The 21,892-nt window shown below is 42.4% G+C and overlaps 1 protein-coding gene and 1 pseudogene across 2 annotated transcripts in view; one reads left to right on the top strand and one right to left on the bottom strand.

Annotated features, from left to right (window-relative positions):
- Positions 1-21,573, bottom strand: part of DNER (delta/notch like EGF repeat containing) — a 274,119-nt gene extending 252,546 nt beyond the window's left edge. The window contains exon 1 of the mRNA XM_081051089.1: positions 21,177-21,573. Coding sequence (XP_080907215.1) covers positions 21,177-21,458 — 282 coding nt within the window. The 5' untranslated portion in view covers positions 21,459-21,573. The remainder of the gene's footprint in view (positions 1-21,176) is intronic.
- LOC308498663 (NADH dehydrogenase [ubiquinone] 1 beta subcomplex subunit 5, mitochondrial-like) lies at positions 2,326-2,814 on the top strand (annotated as a pseudogene). Its single transcript has one exon. The product of its transcript is annotated as an NADH dehydrogenase [ubiquinone] 1 beta subcomplex subunit 5, mitochondrial-like (transcript).
- Positions 21,574-21,892: the final 319 nt, after the last annotated feature.

The following is a 21,892-nucleotide window of genomic DNA, read 5'->3' on the forward strand; positions in this document are numbered from 1 at the left end:
CCAAACCTCAGTGTGATGGTTGAGAACAGGGAAGGCTATCTCGGCCATGAAGGTTCCCCCCAAAGGAATGAGAGACCCCAGCCCCACACCAGCCTCCCCAGCCCAGAGTACTGGTGCCAGGAAGAGGAAACCCTACAACATCTGGCTCTAAAAAACAGTGGGGATTCCAACCATTTGGGTGGGACCAAAGGCTGCAGGAAACCCAAATGTCATCTTAAACAGATCACGCATAGACTCTCTTACTCACAAGCACTCAGCAGCAGAGACACAGTAACTCGGGGGGTGTCAGAGGCATACAGGGTGCATACTAAAGTGTGTGTGCAAGGACTGGAGGACAGTCACCATTTTCCCTATGTGGGGTCCTCCTCCCATGCAGCCAGCAGGCAGGTGCCATCTTTCCTGTGTTGAGCCCTCCCTCACAGGCCAAACCTGAATCTGATTAGCCTGGTGAGCTCCACAGCTACACCCTACTGACTCATTGGGACCCTGCCCCACCCAGCATGCCGAACACCTGAGGCACTTTCTCCAACAGCAGCCAACCCTGCTTGCATTGCTTTGCACTCTTTCTTGAAAAACTATCGGAGTCCACAGGACCCAGGCAGGTGCAGCTGGCCTCAGTGTACTCTGAGACTTTTGCTAAGTAGCTCTAGGCTCAGTACTGGCACCAAACCAGAGTCTACATTACCTGGTGACCACAATTCTTTCCACTCTAGTGACTCCCTGAGACCCTGCCTCACCCAACTTGTATACCACATGAGGCTTTTTCAGGGGCTGAAACTTAAGAGAGCTGGCAGGTGTCAGCAGGCCTTGGGTTGTCCTGGCTTTTTGTGGAGCTACCCCAGGCCTGGTACTGGTGGCAGATGACCTCAGTTCACATGCACCTAAGGGTTAACACAAGCAGTGAACAACCACGGATCACTTTGTAGCTCTTACCAGATAGTCTCCAGCCAGTCTTCATGCAGTAGGTGACGTGGGCCTGCACTGGAGCCCATTGCAAGAGGTCCCAGAACCAACATACTTGGAGGTTGGTTTTAGACCACAGCAGAGCACCACCCAATTAGCTCCACAAGTGGCACACCCAAAGGACGGTCTCAACAGGTACCAAAGCCCACTGGCATGAATCCCATTCAGTGGGGCAAAATCCCCATACAGCAGCCTGTAAGCTGTGGACGTGGCCAAACCCCACAGCCAATCAGCCTCAGGGTCAATCCTACCCACTGACATGCCAATAGCAACCAAGGTTCAACTATAACAGGAGGGCACACAAAACCCACACAAGGGACACTCCTAGAGCATCTGGAACAGGTAACCAGGGAGACTGTGCCAAGTTTCCACAGGGTACATACTATATAAGACCAAGACTGGGAGACATAACAAATCTACCTAATACATAGAAACAAACAGAGAGGCAGCCAAAATGAGAAAACAAAGAAATACACCCCCAAATGAAATAACAGGAGAAAGTTCCAGAAATAAGAACTAAATGAAAAAGAGGCAGGCAACCTACCAGATACAGAATTCAAAACAATGGTTATAAGGATACTGAAGGAACTTAGAGAACTTCAACAAAGAGATAGCCAGCATTGAAAAAGACATAAAAACCATAAAAAAGAACCACTCAGAAGTGAAGAATAACTGAAATGAAGAATGCACTAGAAAGAATCACCAGCACGCTAGATGAAGCAGAGGACCGAATCAGCAATTTGGAAGATAAGATAATATAATACATCCAATCAGAACAACAAAAGAAGAAAAGAATCCCCAAAAAAGTGAGGATAGTTTAAGAGACCTCTGGGACAAAAATCAAGCATAACAATATTCACATCACAGAGGCACCAGAAGGAGAAGAGAGAAAGCAAGGGAGTATCTATTTGAAGAACTAGTGACTGAAAACTTTCCTAACCTAGCAAAGGAAACAGATATACAAGTCCAGGAAGTGCAAACAAGATGCACCCAAAGAGGCCCACAGCAAGACACATTATTATTAAAATGGCGAAGGTTAAAGACAAAGAGAGAATCCTAAAAACAGCAAGAGAAAGGCAACTAGTAACTTTTAAGAGAGCTCCCTTAAGATTGTCAGCTGATATCTCAACAGAAACTTTGCAGGCCAGAAGCGATTGGCACAAAATGTTCAACATGATGAAAAGTTAGGACCTACAAGCAAGACTACTCTACCCAGCAAATCTATCATTTAGAATTGAAGGACAGATAAGAGCTTCCCAAGCCCTCACTCAACATGGCCACCTTCCACCTTGGCTCTCATTGGTAAATTGGCTCTCTCGGCTCCCATTACTCCTCCAGGCTCTTCCTATTGCTGTAGTAGCCATGGCATCCATGAGTTTACTGCAGTGGGTGTCAGTCAATATGGTGGCCACTCTGTCTGGCTTCTGCCTTGGCACTGAACTTGTATTCAGGGGCTTCCTCATGCGAGGCTTTCCAAAGACAATCACTCCTGGGCAACACAGTGGAGACCATGGGAAAAGACTGCTTATCACCAAATCTGGATTCTATGACAAGTGGTTTTTGAGTTTAATGAAATTATACATTTTGTTGACTGGGGTTCCAGTAGCAATTGGCCTGACTTTGGTGAAGATATATTCATTAGTGAAGCTGAATTAGCAAAAATTCCAGAAGGCTATACCCCAGAACACTGGAAACATTTCAAGTATCCTATATCAAGATGGATTGCCCAAACTTTCTATGATAGTCCTGAACAGAATTATGAAAGAACAAATTGAAGCTAAAAAGGCTGAATTGCTGTTAAAGGAGCTGGAAGTACAAATATTAATGTGTGCAAGAGGCAATGGTCCCTGATATCAGTATCCAACCATCAATAGGAGCTTACTGATCATTCTCCAAAAGCAAGTCCCAACAACTAATGTTTTTCTTTCTCTAAATACAAAGTATATTATCTTTATGGGAAAATAAATTAATAAACATATTCTGTATTTAAAAAAAAAAATGCTTCCCAGACAAGAAAAAGCTAAAGCAGTTACTCACCACCAAACCAAAATTACAAGGAATGCTAGAGGGACTTCTTTAAGACCAAAAAAAAAATCAAATTATGAATAATAAAATGGCAATAGCTATATATCTATGAACAATTACTTTCAATGTAAATGGATTAAATGCTCCATTCAAAAGACACAGTGTGGCTGAATGGATAAGAAAAGAAAACCCTTACATATGCTACCTACAAGTATCACTTCAGAGTGAAAGACACATACAGACAGAAAGAAAAGGGATAGAAAAAGATATTTCATGAAAATGGAAACAAAACAAAATGAAAAAATCTGGAGTAGCAATACTTATACCAGACAAAATAAATTTTAAAACAAAGGCTACAACAAGAGACAATGAAGGACCCAGTAATCCCGCTTCAGGGTATTTATCTGAAGAAAATGAAATGCTTCTTCGAGGAGACATGTGCATCGATATATTCATTGCAGCCTTGTTTACAATGGCCAAGATGTGGAGGCAGCCTGGTGTCTGTCAATGGAAGAATGGATAAAAAGGGGGTGTTACATTCCGGGGCTGCCAAAAATAGATATACAAGTGGACATTTTAGTCAGCGTTGCTCAAGCAGTAGTTCGCCATAATTAGAAATGTCTGGACGCTGATGGTAACCACTTTGAGCACCTCTTGTAATTGCAGAAGTCAAACGTGACTTGTATTCATCTTTTGTTACCGGTATATAGTGAGTATTACCATTTTAATAGTTTTTTCCTTTCTTAAACTGTGTATACATTTGTTTGGCACCCTCTGTATATATAGTGGAATATTGCTCGGCCAGGGAAGGAAATGGGTTCTTGCCGTTTGTGGAGGCATAGACGGACCTGGAGGGTATTGTGCTGAGTGGAGTGTAAGACAGAGAAAGACAGATGCAATGTGATTTCACTTATATGTGGAATCAAAAGAACAAAATAAACAAACAAAACCGAAACTGATAGATTAGATACAGAGAACATACTGATAGTTGCCAGATGGGAGGGAGTTGAGGGTGAGTGAAAAGGGGAAGGGATTAAGAAGTACAAACTGGCTGTTACACAATTATCATGGGGATGTTGGGTATGGCATTAGGAATAGTCAATAATATTGGAATAGTTATCTATGGTGTCAGATGGGTACTAGATTTATTAGGGTGATAGATAGGAGGGGTTTGGTGGACAGATTTTTAAAAATGACAGTATTAAGAAGTACAAATTGGTAGTTACAAAATAGTCATGGGGATGTAAAGTACAGCATAGGGAATATAGTCAATAATACGGTAATAACTATGTGTAGTGCCAGGTGGATACTAGACTAATCAGGGAGATCACTTCTTAAATTATATAAATGTCTAACTACTATGCTGTACACCCAAAATTAATATAAACTAATACTGAATGTCAACTGTAATTGATAAATTTAAAAAGAGGGAAGGGGAATAAGAGGTCCAAATTTCCAGGTATAAAACAAATAAGTCATGGAGATGTAATGTACAGAATGGGGAATATAGCCAATAATATTGTGATAACGTGGTACAGTGTCAGATGGTTGCTGGACTTACCATGGTGATTGCTTCTTTAGGTCTATAAATGTTGAATAACTATGATGTACACAGAAACTAATATAATGTTGTATGTTAGCTGTATTTTAACAAAAATCTTTTTTAAAATGAAGTACTGATACAAGGTGGGGCATGGATGAATCTTGAAAACATTAAGGTAACTGAAAAAAGCTAGTCACAAAAGACTACATATTATGTGATTCCATTCATATGAAAGTCTACAATAAGGAAAACTATAGAGAGAGAAAGTAGATTAGTGGTTGCTTAGGGCTGGAGTGGGGGGCTAGCGGGGTGCAAAAGTTTCTCAGTTTCTTACTGAGGTGAAAACGTTCTATAGTTGACTCTGATGATGGTTGTTCTGTGCCTATACTAAAATCCATTGAATTATACACCTTAAATGGGTGAATTGTATTGCATATCAATTATATCTCAATACAGCTTTAAAAAAAAAAAAAAAACTTTGTTCTTCTATTGAAATGCAGTTCCGAAAGACAACAAGCTTTGACAAGTGTAATCTGAGTAATTACATTTGAAGGCTATAATTATTTCCCATCAGTGGGTCATTGTAGTCTCAGAATGTTTACAAGTAAATCTTTCAAATGATCAGCCCCCATGTTAAAGTTTCTTCTCCATGCTCAGATATCAACTAAGTAGTCAACCATACAGCCAACTAACTTCAGAAATTTCCCCAAAGAAACATATGCAAGACAAGAATATGTCATGTTTATTAATCATTTGTCAAGTTCTATAGAAAATAACGCACAGAGGGAATTACCAGTCAAAACCCAACTGATCTGATTCAGGTAACATAAGAAATACTATAGTATCTTGCTTTCTCTCTAGCAACAAAAACCAAAATTTGGAACACAGTAAAGCAAGGAATCCAGTCTTGAGTCTTGAGATCATGCAAAAGTAACTGCGGTTTAAAAGGTTAAAAATTGCAAAAACCACAATTACTTTTGCACCAACCTAATACTATAACACTGGCCTTATGACATATCTTAATTCACCAATTAGAGGCCAGAACTGTGCTCATCAATGGGAATAATGAACCACAACTCACACACTCAGGATTTACTCTGAAGACAGCTGACCTTCCACTATAATGATTCTCATCTAAATTCAGCACGAAGGTGACAGAGACAAAAACAAAAGTCATCCTCACTAAACTATTCCAGTAACCCCTGCAGAGCAAAATAAGTAAAAATACACTTATTTTCTAGTTGCTTTTAGAGGGGCCCAAACTGAAGGAACCAGGAAAAGCATATCCTTAGATGACTTGTAGAAAATATATCAGATGATTCTACAAACATTGGAATTCATTTCGTACTGGCTTTAGGGCAAAATGCACAGGGAAATTTTGTTTTTAATGGGGAAATTCTTTCCTACAGAGAAGGAAAGATGGCAAACGACTGGTCACAGCCTTTCAGATGGTCAGCATCTGCCCTGCCATGAACCAGAAGAGACGCTTTATTAGGTCTAATTAGAGATGAGGAAAATGGGGTTCAGAGATGTTAAGTAACTTGCTCAAGGCCACAAAACCAGGATTCAGATCCCTGTATCCAATGAGTGAAGGGACTGGATAAGTAACATGGAATCCCACAGACTGGATAAGCATAAGGACCAGACGGTAACAGAATGACCCATTTGAATTTGACCATTACATGCCACACTGCTCAGCTAAGGCTTACTTTTTCTTGGGGCAGACCAAAATTAGTGGAAGAAACTAAACCAAGATGTCAACCAAGAAAGCAGAGGAAAGGTAATATTCCAGAAGTGGGAAGGGAGTCTTATGTCTCATGGAAGGGAAAGAAATAACACAAAAACGTGTTGTGTGACCTACACAAATAACCTGGGCCAGCCATCCTGGGCCCTAGTAGCCCATTAGAATCACCTGGGGGCCCTGTGTTAATGCTGCCCCAACTCCACCCCCAGAGAATCTGCTGTAATATGCCTGGAGTCAGTCCAGGAATCTGCATGTTTAAGGCTCACCTAAGATGTTGCCAGGATTGAGAACTACTAATGGAGGGAAACAAGGTGTTTTTTCCCCTTTTGCCTATATAGCAAAATATGTCTTGCAGACATCTACTTCCGAGCCACGAGGAATGGCAGGACCTTTGCTCTTCTGCAACCTAAGCAGCTTTGGACAGCCATTCACAGATGATGTCTTCCAGCTCAGGAAATAATGGTTGCTGACCTGATCCACACGTGCGCTTCTTAGCATTTTCCTCATCCACCTGTTGACTGAGGTTATCGTACTCTGCTCGCCTTTTTTGGACCATTTGGGGATCCGACTTCTCTTTGCAGAAAGCTGTAGGATTCTTGCCCCAGAAGTCCTCCTACGATTCCTTTCTTGTACTCGATGGAATAGCTCTTTCTTTTTGCACTCATCTTGTCTGGGGGTCAAAATATTATTCCCTTTAAATCTACCATTAAATCAGGTGTTAATTGAAGACTTATGAGACAGGAGTGGCAACAAAAATGATGACAGTTAAGAATAATGGTCCACACAAAAGCAAAGAAAAATTGCAGGCACCAAAATTCAGACAATGTTGTTTTTTTTTCACACGAGTCCATTAAGTATGTCTGTTACAATACATGACGTATTGAATTATGAAGATTCATATTAGACACAACCATGTCTGTTCATTATCAAGTGGGCACATTATTCATGCAGTGTGTCTATACTCCAATTGGTCATTTGTCAGTAAGTCTCGAGTTCATCTGTTTACATAGGTGTTTACCTCTTGCCCAACGGCGCCTGCTTGGGTGTTTACAAATAATTATAATTTATATTATTTATTTTAAGTACTAATGTCAATAATATTATTTCTTTATATTTAATTATATATTATTGTTTAATTATGTAATTCAATACGTCCATCGTGTATTGCAACGGATGTACTAAATGTGTCCGTCTGGCTGATGATCTTAACTGGGGCTTATTTTTGGAGTATGGCTTATATTATGAGCATCCTGAAAAATCATGGTAGGGCTTATTTTCCAGTTAGGTCTTATTTTCAGGGAAATACGGTATGAAGTTATTAACGCACTGTTCCAAGGATTTGGATTATACCTGTGGGGGGAAAAAAACATTCCTACCCTCATGGAGCTTATATTCTAGCAGGTGGAAGACAGACTAGAAACAATGAATGCAATAAAAGAGTAAATCATAAAGTAGGTAGAAGGTGACAAGTGTTACAGAAAAATAAGTAAAGTAATAGGATTATATTCTTCTCACGTATGTGTGTTGGTGTGTGTGCTGTCCGTACAGCTTGGAATTACTGTTTTATTACTGACTTCAATTTTATCACATTCTGAAACCTCATAATATAGCCAAGTTTTTTCTTATTGATGCCATTTATTAAGAAAGAATGGATTACACTAGATTTTATGTCAGTAAAGTTTCATGACTTGCTTTTTAACATCAGTTTTAGACTTTCATTTCCTCTAAGTTGGACCTGGTTATACAGACCAACAAGCCTGCTAAGGACAACTGAAAATTAGGCAAATGCTATTTAAAGTGCTCTGAAGTCACTGGGAGTGGGGAGGGTAAGGGATGGCTAGCAAGGCTGTGAAAAATTACAGAGACAGATCTAAAATAAAAAGAAAACCCAGTATTTGGGAAGGGATTTCCCTCCAGGGGTATCTGAATTTTCCAGAAGAGATTGCTAAAGTGCTGAGAAATTGAGAAGAGATGACGACAGCTTCAGTGAGTTGGGGGGGACAAAAATTGGAATTCAAAGCCTGCCAAAGACGGGTAGCCTGATAAATCTCCCTCATTTGGGGTTACCCTTTGGGGTACTAGGCTACAACATGTGTCAGAATTTTCTTCCTTTTTAAGGTGGAATAATATTCCATTGTATGGATAGACCATATTTTGTTCATTTATTCATCCACCAATGGACACTTCAGTTGTTTCTACCTTTTGGCTATTGTGAATAATGTTGCTATGAACATGAGTGTGCCAATACCTGTTTGAGTTCCTTGCTTTCATTTCTTTTGGGGCACATGCTCAGAAGTGGAATTGCTAGACCATATAATGATTCTACATTAAATATATGGAGGAATCTCCATATCACCTTTCACAGCAGTTATACCATTTTACATTCCCACCAGCAATGCATAAAGATTCTAATTTCTCCACATCCTCACAAACACTCGCGATTTTGTTGGGGTTTCTTGGTAACACTCATCCTAGTGGTATCTCACTACTGTTTGGGTTTGCACTTCCCTAATGACTAGTGATGCTGAGAATCATAATTTTATGTATCTTGTGTAGAGAAATGTCTATTCAAGTCCTTTGCCCATTTTTGGATTGGGTTGTTCATTTTCGTGTCATGGAGTTTTAGGAGTTCTTTATATATTCCGGATATCAATCTCTTATCAGATATATAATTTGCAAATATTTCTCCCATTCCATGGGTTGTCTTTTCACTCCTTTGATACACAAACGTTTTTCATTTTGCTGAAGTTCAACTTAATCTATTTCTTCTTTTGTTGCCTGTGTTTTTGGTGTCATATCCGTCCTCATAGCCAATATCAGAAGTTTTCCCTGGATGTTTTCATCTAAGAATTTTATAGTTTCAGCTCTTACATTTATGTCTTTCATTCATTTTGAGTTAATTTTTCTGCATGGTGAACAGTAAAGGCCCAACTTCATTTTTTTGCACTAGGATGTTCAGTTTTCTCAGCACCATGCATTGAACCAATTTACTTTTGCACTAATTCCTAGTATCAATTTGTCCTGGGCTCAAAACATGGAGTGTATTAAAGATTAGTGCTGTAGTGGGAGTCCCAGGGACAGATCTCCAAAGAACTCAAGCATACCTGCTCAGTCTGAAAGGCTTGCCCTCTGCTCAATCTCACAAAACGACTGGGATTTAGGGAGTGGTGATCCTGCAAGTCTCCTGGTACACGTACACACACACACACACACACACACACACACACCTATGTATACAGACTACATAGACACAAATGGGTCACTAACATGAGCTAGTTAAGAGAGACTGTGGCTAGCACCAAAGCAAAATAGAGAAAAACTACAGCACGGTGGTGTAGAGCACAGATTGTTTGGGTTTATAGCTCAGCTCCCCCACTTACTGTGTGACTCTGATCAAGTTACTTCACCTTTGTGGTCGTCATTTTCATCTTCTGTAAATTATGCAAGGCCATCCAGATCACAAGTGGCATCTGGTTGGATGACCTTCAGATAACCCTGTGCAGTGCTCTTCTCCTAGGCCCTGGCATCCAACTGGCACATTCGATCCATCACAAGGAGAAATGGAGACTCTCCAATAATCACGGAGGGTTGCAATACCATCTGAGTCGACTTGTTTGTTAAGGAACTAGCTCGTGTGGGTTTACGTAGAGCACTTATAAGGCTAGTTTTTAATGAGCTCAGCATAAATCAGAAATGTGAGTGGGCTGACGGGTGAGACCCCCTACACTGGATGATGAGCCTAGAGTTCACTTGTTGCTTAGCAACCAACACCGGGCTACTAGATTCCAACAACCTGAACCTGGTTAATATCCTCAGGGTCTGGGATTTGGACAGCATAGTGTAGAAAGGAGTAGGGATGGGTGTTTTATAGGCTCATTGTGGACCCTAATGCACAGACCCTTCCCCCCACCCGCACCCCCCAAAGAAAACAAGCTATTTTCAGAGAGCAGGCAGTTCTGGCAACTCTGGATAGTTTGTGGCCCAGAGGAACTCATAAAAAATTGAATCGTGAGGTCAAGGGCTCAGCATGAACCTCTGCTTACCACCCGTCCCTCCACGCCAATGACTTTCAGTCTCCCAGGCCTGCTTGAAAAAACTCTTCTAAGCATACGAACAACTACAGTACCGACTGAAGGTGCAGGAAGTAATAGAAACGTCACAGAAAATTCAACTGGAACTTCTAACAAGATGTCAGCATCAATTGGAATATCATTTTTTAACACTATTAAAAGGCTAAACATATAATCACAATTTCTTTCCTTAGGAAAGAAAGAGTGACATCCCTTTCAGGCAGTATAGCCCCCAAATCCTCATCACCCCCCTCTTAACCTCCCTTTGTAAAAGAAAAAACGAAAAATATTACATTTACTTCTTTCCAGCTGAGAGTTTATTTCAGGTCTCATAGAAATATTAATATTAGTTCTTATTTCTCTGTCTCATTATTTCTCCCATCATGAGGCTTTTCTACATAAATAAAAGAAGTCCGTCTGCATAACCCAAAAAAAAAAATCAGTGGCCAATTTTAAAGAGTGAAAATGAAGATAGAGGACCAGAAAGATCTCTGGTCAAGAGAAATGAGGTTTTTCTCAAGGGGAAAAGAGCTAAAAATACACTATGGAGATAAAAGCATAAGGGAAATTTGCATTTTGCTGAATATTAGATGAGCCTTTTTCTGCCCAAGCCTGGATGAAGAACACTTTTTGAAATCAGACTGTTAACCATAAAGAACTTTTAAGAAATACTCTGTTATCCAATAATGCCATTAAAATTAACTTGGTGATTTTAATGAAATACTAAGGAACTCATGCCAATTATTAAAGGGAACATGTGCTAAGCAATTCTTTTCCAGAAATAAATGAAGAATCTTAATAAAATGGTTGCAGTGTTCCAGCCTCAGGAAAAGTCAAAATAAATTACAAGCATTTAAACATGATATAGAAAATCTATGCCAACGCTTCTTAAATTAGGCAAAAACTGGGGCTATATTTAATTGTACATTCTAAAAAGAAATTAGGATCAGCTATCAACATAAATCTTGGCCAAAACAGAATTCTTCAAAAGCAAACTCCTGGCTCAAATCAGGTAATTCTCAAAATACTGTACAGTATAATATTGGTATCAAACATTATAGCTTTAATTAAAATTTATCAACCACCCCATTGATGAGTTTGGCTACACAACAATAAAAAATGATAAGCTTCTAAAGGGCAAACCAATGAGCATAAACAGGGTCAAAAAAATATATATGGGGGAAAATATTTACAACAAAAAAGGACAAAGGGCTAATTTCCTTCATTAACAAAGGGCTACTGCAAATTGATTTTAAAAAATGAGCAACCCAAAAGAAAATTTGGCAAAAGAACAGACAATTCAAAGGAAATATTCTCCCTCCTTCATAATTTCAAAATTGTGAAGAGAACCCCGGAGACACCATGTTTCAGCTATCAGTTAACACACAAAAATAAATTAAAATCTGGAATACCAGTATTGACAAAAATATGGGTGAACAAGCATTCTCTTACGCTGTTAGTAAATATGCAAAAATGTTAGCCTTTTTGAATGGAAATTCAGCAAAATGTATTAGAATGTTTAATATATGTAACTTTTGACATACATATATACACACATATATATGTCATTGTGTATATATGTTATACGTGTGTGTTCGTTGCAATATTATTTATAATGGAAAAATAGAAACAATGTGCTTCAGTAAGGGCTGAATACATAAATATTCACACAACGAAATATTAGTCAGCCATCAAAAGATTTGCTTTCTGTTTTAAGACATGGTAAGATATTCAAAACAGATTAAGCCAAAAGTTGCAGAACAGTATGTATAGAATGATTTTGTTTTGTATAAAACAGTTGCGTAGATATGAGTATTTATATATGCTTCGTATATGTTTACATGTATAGAGAGGAAAATGTAGAGCTACACACCAAAATGAAAACAATGACGACTGTGGAGGCACGAGATTAGCAGACGGTGCACAGAGGGCAAGGCAAGTTTGCCAATGGGTCTTTTTCACCACATTTTCAGTTTTGTGTTGCCCTAACACAGTTTGACAGTTGCTCTTAGAAGGACCATGAAGGTGTGAAACTATAAGCCAAATTAATACTTTTAACACAAGTTAATAAAATTTCCCTTATGTAATTATTTGGCAAGAATTTGAAATGCCACTGACGAAACCTTCAGGACAAGCTGGGAATCGAAGCAGGGATTCGTTAGGCCTTTGGGTAAGGTTTCCAGATTTAGCAAATTAAAAATCCAGAACTCCCAGTTAAATGTGAAATTCAGAAAAACAATGCACAATATATGGGACACATAGAAAGCAAAATTCACTGTCTGTCTGCAATTCAAACTTAACTGAGCATCTTGTATTTTCTCTGGCACCCCTATCTGGGAGTCATTTCATGGTCCCAGGCCAGTTATTGGTACGTGCCTTAATCCCTGCCCAGATGTACTCCACCAGCTTCATCTTCCTCCAGTCCCAGGGGTTCTTTCATTGGTGGAGGACTCCCTCTAGAAACTCATGAAACTTGTGAGCCATTCCCCAGAACATATACATATAAAAAATCAGCATCTCAGGACATCCCTGTACTCTCGAAACCATCCATGGATTACAGGTTAAGAACCCTAGTTTCTACCTAGATGTGAAATGCTATCCTGACTTTTGGAATTCCTGACATCTCGACATATGCTTGGGAGAACTGCATGTCCCCACTTCCCCTTCCATGCTGTTCTAAAAAGCAAGTTGCAAAGGATCTAGAATGGCCAAAACAATTTGGGCAGGTGGAGGCAGAGGGAACAAATGTAAAGGACTCACACAGCCTGATTTGAAGACTTACTCTAAAACTACAGTAATCCAGAGAGTGTGAAATTGGCAAAGAGTAGGTATATAAAGTCAATGGAATAGACTAGAGTCTAGAAATAGGTCCGCCTGTATGTGGTCAAGTGATTTTTAACAAAGTTGACAAGATAATTAGGTGGAGACAGACAGTCTTGTCAACAGATATTTCTGGAACAATTGGATATCCATATGCCAAAAATGAGAAAAACTACCCATACATTGCATCACATACAATTATCTCAAAATGGGTCAGAGACCTAAATGTAACACCTCATATGTCAGCTTTATTCATAACCACCAAAAACTGGAAACCCAAATAGCATTAATTCGTGAAAGGATAAACAAAACTGTGGTATATCCATACAATGGAATCCTACTCAGTAATGAAAAGAAACTGTTACTGATACATGAAACCACATGGATCGTTCTCAAAGGCATTATGCTAAGAATCACAGATATTGTGTGATTTTATTCACATGATGATCTGGAAAAGGAAAAATTATAAGGACAGAAATGAGACTAGTGATGGCCAGAGGCCAGGGTGGGGAGAGGGTTTACTATAAAAGGGGCATGAGGAAATTTATGGAAGTGTTGAGCTATTCCATGTCTTGATTGTGGGGATAGTTACACAACTGTATAACAAAACTCACAGAACTGATTGTAAAACTATGTGTGGTGTGGGGTGGATGCTGGACTTACCTATATATAATATATATAACACCACACACATAGGCACGGAATGTAAAGTACAGCATAAGGAATATAGTCGATGGTATTTTAATAGCTATGTACAATGTCAGACGGGCAGTACACTTGTTGGGGTGATCACTTTGTCAGGGGGGTGAGAGTCTACTCATTATGTTGTTTTGTACACCTGAAACTACTAATAAAACTGGATGTTTAAAAGGGTGAATTTTACTTTATGTAAATTACACCTCAATTTTTAAAAAAAAAGTCTACAACTCCTTTGTCTAAAAACAACAGGGAGGTCCATTTGAAGTTAGAGAAGTTTTGATTTTCTTTTCATGGCTTCTATTAAACTCTTGCCTTTGTAGCGTAATATACTTGGCATACATTTAACTTCTATTCTATTGTGTTTGAAAATTAGGGTGGGGTTTGCTCCAAATAAGGTATTTCAGAAGTCTGACTAGAATGCTGAGGGAAAGGCACCCGTCCTCACGGGCGGTCCTTCCACTGGTGGAAACCTGCCCATTTACTACAGACCCCCGGAGTTCCCACCGGACAGAGGGCCTAGATCCTTTTCCTGACTTGTGGTTACTTCCCCCACAGAATGCCTTCCGAAAGGAGTTCCAATCTGCCTCTGAAACCCAAAAGTAATTACCAACTCACCTTTAAATTAACTAAAAGCAGCAGGTGTCAGCACTGACGTTCTAAAAGCCGCACTGGCGTAGAGGGCCTGTCCCCAGAAGAGAGCGAATGCGGGTGCCTTTTCAGGCTTTCTTTTAAGTTCACTGATTTCATTGCTCACATCCTCACTCTTTTCCAAAAGTTCTATGCCTTTTCTCTCTCTTTCAAAAAGCAAAACCATACATCATACACACCTGAAGAACTGGAACCAACACCCCTTTTTCCTCTATGGCCCCAGTCTGGCATTCACTCTGAAAGTCATTGAAAGTCATAAACAGGGAGCAGTTTGAGGCAAGTGCAATAAATAATGGTGCCAACAAAATACTCAAAACCCCAGCCCGGGACCCAAATCTCCACCTTTGTCACAAGCTCTATGACCCCAGGTAAGTTTCCTTAGCCATAAAATGGAGAATTGGGGCGGCCGGATGTCTCAGTTGGTTAGAGCGCAATCTCTTAACAACAAGGTTGCTGGTTCGATTCCCGCATTGGATGGTGGGCTGTGCCTCCTGCAACTAAAGATTGAAAATGGCAACTGGACTTGGAGCTGAGCTGCGCCCTCTACAACTAGATTGAAGGACAACGACTTGGAGCTGACGGGCCCTGGAGAAACACACTGTCCCCCAACATTCCCCAATAATAAAAAAATAAATAAATAAATAACAGAAAATCGTATTCACTTCTGTAAAAATGGCAATTTGGAAATACAGAGGGAAAACTCTGTGCAGGAACTCTCGTAGCTACTCTCTTTAGTCCCTCCAACCACCCCACTAACGAATGAGGAATTGGGGTTAAGAAAGCTAAGTAACTGCGTGGGGATTTTAAACCCCTAAATTCACACCCAGGCACTCCTGTTTGTTAAAGCTCCCAGATGATTCTAATAAGTAGCCAGGGTTACACATCAGGTGAGGGGGGTGCAGGTGAAGTGGGGAAGGCTACACATAAAGAAATTCTCTCTACAGAACTTTCCTGGGCTGTAAGGCTCTCTGTTGGGAGGCAAGATTCTGTAATCCCTGATGCTGGGTTAAGCAGCTCTGCCCACAGGGCTGCTGAAGCCGTAAGGAGATCTAAAAATACAACCCCGGCATTGTGCTCTCTGACTCTAATACCCTTCAGCTCCAGGCAGGTTTGCTTTCCTGTTTGATGCTTGTGAAATGGGGGCATAAACAAAACCATTATGGATGGCATCCCATCACATGAGAGGCTTAAGCAAAGGCTAAAGACAGAAATGCATTCTTGTCAGGTGGCCAACCTGAGAATGCGCCAGATTAACAAAATAAGAAAGTTGCTTCGTTTTAATAACACCAAGCAAAACAAGGGTTTCTTTCTTTTATTCAAATTATTACAAGGAAGGTGACCAGCTTTTTTCATTCATTTCAAAGGCAAACTTGAAACCACTGAGAATTTTCTGGTAAGCTATAAGTTTCTTTGAAAATGAAAAAAACTACACATTTGTCAACATTTTCATACAATCAGTTTTTCATTTTTTTAAATTTATGTGGTAGCATAACTCATCCTAGTGGGGAGAAAAAGCTGAGTCTGTTCATTGAAGGAAAACAATCAGACACTGAATAAATTGGTGTCATTGTGTTTTAGACAGGAAACACATCCTTTTCTTAGTACAGCTTGTATTAGTACAGCATTTTACTTTTTTCTAAAATGCTTTAAAATTCGTTCTCCCACACTTCGTTATACTTATTGAAAAAAATTTACTATGATCCCATTTGTGAACTACATCTTTTCTACAAAGAAAATAAGACAAGCAGCATTAGTCCATTTTACAGATAGGAACATCGAGGTTAAGGGATGGTCAATTACTCTCCCAAGGTCACAATGAGATCACAGAAAAGCCAGAGAAAGAAGCAATGTCTCTCGACATCTCAGCTAATATTGGACATTTTGTACATATTACAATGTGAGTGTGTGTGTGTAAAAAGTCCAGTAGAGAAGACTGATGTGCAAAGAACTAGGATTCTTTGTTGTTGTTTGTTAGCAAACTTCAGTCAAAAATGGAATCATCTGAAGCAGAACCATTGTTTCAAGTTAGCATGCTTAATCAGAAGAGAGGATTATAAAATCAGCTTAGTGAGTAACATTTACTTGTATAAAAAGAAGCTTACACATGGCCCTTTTTTCTCCAAGTGCAGAAATTGACACATTTTCAATATAATCCCAAAGGATAAGATTCCGAGGGAACATGAAGTAAAAAAACAAACAGGTGTCTGACTGCTTGCGTATCAGACAAAGAATTATTTCATTAAAATTAAAAAGCTTTACACACAAAATAACACCAATTTAAATAATCCTTACCTTTGATGGATGGCTCAGTAGATGGGAGGAGTTCCTGTACCATTCATCAGAAAAGAAAAATTGGCCCAGTAGCTGCCCCCTCTGGTACCACCTGCTTCCCACAATGAACCAGAAAGGCAAGAACAGCCTCAATTTTTAAAAAGTTGAAGTTTTTTCAAACCCATCAGATTTACAATTCTTTTGTTTAGTGTCCATTTGTTTGTCAGCATAGTAGAAAGGAACTTCGCCTAGGACCCAGAATTCTAACTCTGAGGTGAAGGTCCTGCTTGGTATCCGACATAAGGAGAATTTGCTGCATCTTTGTCATGCCTGTGGCTTTTTACTCCAGCTGAGCACAGCCATTTTAGAGCAGACTCGGACTCAGGAATCACTTCATGCCCTTTTTACTGATAAGATGCAAAGAGGTTATAGCTCTTACTTAAGGTCACACGGCTAAAAATGGCAGGGCCAGGACTGGACCCTCATCTCAGCCCTCTTTAGACTCTACAGCTGTCCCTCACGCCAGCTACCTGGTTCAAATCCCAGCTCTACCACTTAGTAGCAGTGTGACCTTGGGCCAGTCATTTGACTTTTCTACACTTCATCTCTATGACAGGATGGTGATAGCACCCAGCTCATAGGACACTGTGAGAATTGATGAGGTACATCCATAAAGGCCCCGGAACAGTGATGGCACATGGCAAGGGCTGGAGGAAAGCTGGCCGCCACCACCACCATCCTCATCATTATGTCTCTGTAGCTACGATTTCCATATACATTCACAAGCCATTGAACTTCATCATTTACTATGTTTAAACAGAGAGCTTAGAAAAGATGTGTTTTAAGTGTTGTATGATTCTTAGGTCAGTGTTAAAACGTGAGATCTTGGATTACCCACTCAGTGAAAATGAGCTTCAGTGTCTACATGTGACAAAAAGACGGGATGATACTTGTTCCACCTGCCTCACACCATTAGGTAATCAGCATATGGAATATGCGCAACAGTTTAAAAAGAAAAGATGTGACAGTTATGGGGGCACCACGTGCTCAGTGATTCCTGACACTTAATGTACCCCTCCCAAAAACCCCACAGTGGACATGCCACAAAGACAGGGCGGGCACCCACTCAAAATTTAGTTTAGATGTCAAAACTGGAAATGCCGAACACACACCAAGAGGGTATGAAAGGGTTCCTCGGTCACATAATGAGGCTTTCTGGGAAGAGCAGGCAGCCCCCAGACAGGCCCACAATGGCTTGATAGAGCGAGGAAGGAGCCAGCTTGGGGCTTTTACTGCAGATGGGGGAGGTGCAATATAGCGTAGCCTGGGGCTTACAGGGCCCTCAGCAAACCAAGAGAAAGAGCTCCTCGGCTTCCTCATCACATGGCAGAGATGTGGAGCAGAAGGGGAAGAGGGTGGGGTGAGGCTGAAACGCTGTCCGCAGTCAAACACCAGAAAACAGAATCAGACTCTTTCTTACAAACGCTGTGAGGTAGATCCCACCTTCGAAGATGAGGAAACCGGGACTCAGTCTGTTTAGATCACCTGTCACAGCAGGTTTAACTTCCGCACTTCAGCTTCACACCTACATATCCTCCCTTCACACCAGTTCCCAGGTCCTGAGAGTTCCTGTCATCAGGTGATGCGAGAAGCACTGCCTGACCCCACGTGGGGCTTACTCAACGCCAGCCAGCCACCGAGGGCAGAAAAGCTGAAGAGAGCCTTAATCCATTCTAACCCCAATTAGGGTTTATGATGTTATTAATTCTCTCCACAGAAGAAAGAGAGGAAGGAAGGAAAGGAAGGAGGGAGACAGGGAGGGAAGGAGGGAGGAAATGTTCAGAGTTAGGTTCTAATGTTTCCATTGCTCACATGATTGTCTTTGTAGATGGAAAAAGGGTGACACTGTTTAAAGGCGTCTCCTGACACACACACACAAGTAAAATTCCATTCCCAGTTTAGCCAGTGAGCGAGCATTAGGTTGTATTTCACGAACTACACTGTCTGCAAAGGCTAAGATTCATTCCCCTTATCTGTAATTGAGTATGTATGGGAGTTTGTTTTTTTATCCCCTGTGTTTAACATCTTTACTGAGATTGTCCTCCCCTCCCCCATAGAAAATAAGAGTCTCTAGCATTATGGCAAAATCATGAAAGATTAAATTAAAATTATCAGGAATCAGTTTTTCATGGGTTATAAGGCTCTGAATCATCTCAGTTAAGTTCTTCTGGGTGACCAAGCCAGATCAGGTTGCAAATTTGCTTTCCTGTTAGAATTACAGTGACTTCAGCTCTCACTCAGAGCAGCCAGTATTGCATCTCAGGTGGGCAGCATTCCGGAGCAGAGTGCCCCGAATGGGAGCTACACCGGGAAACATGATCTGTTTTGAAGCACTTGGTTCTGCAATATTTATGTATTAGTTCATGACTCTTTCCTGAATGAATCACATTATACATCAAACCACTACTTATGACAAAAAATATTTATGCCTGTCTTTTAATCATATTTAGGAAGCACTAAAAAGGTCTTTCCTTTCTTGAAGATTTCTTATATCTATTTTTGAAGTCACAAAAAAAAAAAAATCTCAGAGTTGAGTTAAACTACCAAGGTCCAATCTTTTTTCCTATTCACGGAAACTGACAAGCACAGACTAACCTTCCTTCTCCAGTCCATCTCGCTACACTCTTGAGTCCAAAACCTCTATTTCTTTCAAGGACAGAATTCAGACATGTATTAGGTTGGTGCAAAAGTAATTACGGTTTAAAAGATTAAAAATAATTGCAAAAGCCACAATTCCTTTTGCACCAACCTAATAAATACAACAGCATTTGAGAAAAGCATCCAGGCAACTTCTCTCTTCAGGAAAAGTAATAACATACATCATCATTCAACACAAGAAATTCATAAGCAATATTTTGGCCTAATGGTTAGAATGGCTCCAACAGGCATTTCCCCAAAGGGTCCTCATGTCCCAGATCTACTGAGGATGGTCATATCACACACTGTCATCATCATCATCACGATTCCCTTTGAGGGAATTAAAGCTTACTGAAACCAGTTAATAAAGAAGAGCACAACACTGAAACAAAAAAAAGGATTCAGGTTGGTAGTTTGCTACTAACGAAAAAAAAGATTCTAGGAAATAGGTAAAATTCTAGCTGTCAAGGTCAAGCTTCTCAATCCCATTTTCCTCTATTTTAAAAAGTCTATCATATTGTATCGTATCGTATCATACCATAGTATATGTGGACGTTCTCCCCCCACAAAAATAAGAGTGCCTTTGAGCATTCTCAAAGTAACTCTTGGAGCCTTTTACCAAATTTATATGAAACAAACTCTTCCACTCCAAATGTAAGAAAGAAAGCATTTGATCCCAAATACATTCCATATTCACTCGATTTAACTTAATCATTTCAGGTATTGTTTGCCCCTGCCCGGGAACAGACTTGGATATTTTCGACCTGCACACACAGCATTTCAAAATCCCTTACTGAAAATGTTGCTGTTAATAGGTTAATTGGTTTCACCGAGCTCTAACCTACTCGAAATCCTGCCTCATTTACTACTTTCTGCCAAATTCTCTTAGAAATCCAAATCCACGGGCAGCAGCTAGCCGTCTCCCACCCCTCCCACGGCCCGCCCCCACGCTTCCTCGAAGCTTTCCAGTGCCCTGCTCACGCCCTGGCTGTCCGCCCCTCGAGTAGCGTCCAGCCGGAAGGGCAACACACCGAGCTCCACGCGCAACGTCCCCTCAAATGCCTCGGGCTGTTCCAACACCCCCCCCTAAGTTCAGAATGGGCTGCTCGCAGGCCGGGGGAAGGCAGCTGCCCTCTCGGCTTCTAGCCGCCTAGTCAGAGCCCTCAAGGGTGGAGGAAATAAAGTGCCGACCACCCGGCACCGGGCCCTCCATCCCCTGCCTCCCACACCGCGCACCCCCGACACACACAGGGCGCAGGGGGCATCTGGACATTGGACACCCCGCGGGGAACGCTCGCAGCCGGCGCCTCGGTGCTGCCACGCCGGGACCCAGACTGCGCGCCAGCGGAGCCGAGCCAGCGGCTCGGCGGGGGGCAGGGGGGGCGCGCCCCTACGTGGCCAACGGTCGTGTCAGGAGCGGGACCAGGGCGGCTGCAGGCCGCGGAGCAGTGCGCCCCGAGAGCCCCGGGCTGGCACGGCCGGAGAACCAGGGTGGGCAGGGCAGCGGCACTTGGAAGGTGCGCCAGGGGTCTGCGTCTACGCGGCCCCAGAGGCCGAATCCATCACCCCTTCTCCAGGGGAGAGAAGCCAGTGTCCGGCTTACTGAGGCCCCGAGCGGAGCAGGCTCCGCCGCTGGCCGGGAGAGGCTGCGGGTCCCGGGCCGGCGCCCCGACCGTCGGCCGCCGCGCCCACTCACCTGGCAGTGGGCGCCCGAGACTCCGGCGGGGCAGGTGCAGCGGTAGGGGGGCTCTCCAGCTGGCGCCGAGGGCTGAGGGCCGGGCTCCGGGCGCGGGGTGCACACGCCCCCGTTCCGACAGGGCTGCGCGGCGCACGGCCCCGGCGCGGGCAGGGGCGCGGCGGGCACCGGGGTGGCCAGGCAGCAGCCGCGGGGCCCGGCGCCGAGCAGCAGCGGCAGCAGCAGCAGGGCGGGCGCGGGCAGCAGCTGCGCACCGGGCGCCGGGGCGCGGCGGGACGGCATGGCAGACCGAGGGCGCTGGAGCCGGGGCCGGAGCCGGGGAGCCGTGGCCGCGACCGCTGCTCCGCTGGGCCTGCCGCCTCCTGCAGCTGCGGGAACCGTGGTTCCCGGGGCAACGACGGGAGGGGCGTGTGGGCGGGGCAAGGGGGCGGGGCAAACCGGGAGGCGGCCCGGGCGAGGAAAGGGGCGTGGGGACCCCCCCACAGCGAGTTGTGGCAGGAGCAGGAAGGCCCCCTGGGGCCCCCAGGCGTGCGGGCGCGGTCAGAGCCGTGGGTTTGTCCAAAAGAACCCCGAAGGGGCCGCGGTGGCTTTGGGGGCCTGGCCGGGAGGGAAGTAGGCGGTGCTCGGGAAGGAGAGGGGCTGAAGGGGTCAATGCTCGGGAAGGAAAGCGGCTGAAGGGGTCAATGCTCGGGAAGGAAAGCGGCTGTCCCGGGCCC

The sequence above is a fragment of the Rhinolophus hipposideros genome, assembly GCF_964194185.1.
Source record: "Rhinolophus hipposideros genome assembly, chromosome: 6".
NCBI lineage: Eukaryota > Metazoa > Chordata > Mammalia > Chiroptera > Rhinolophidae > Rhinolophus > Rhinolophus hipposideros.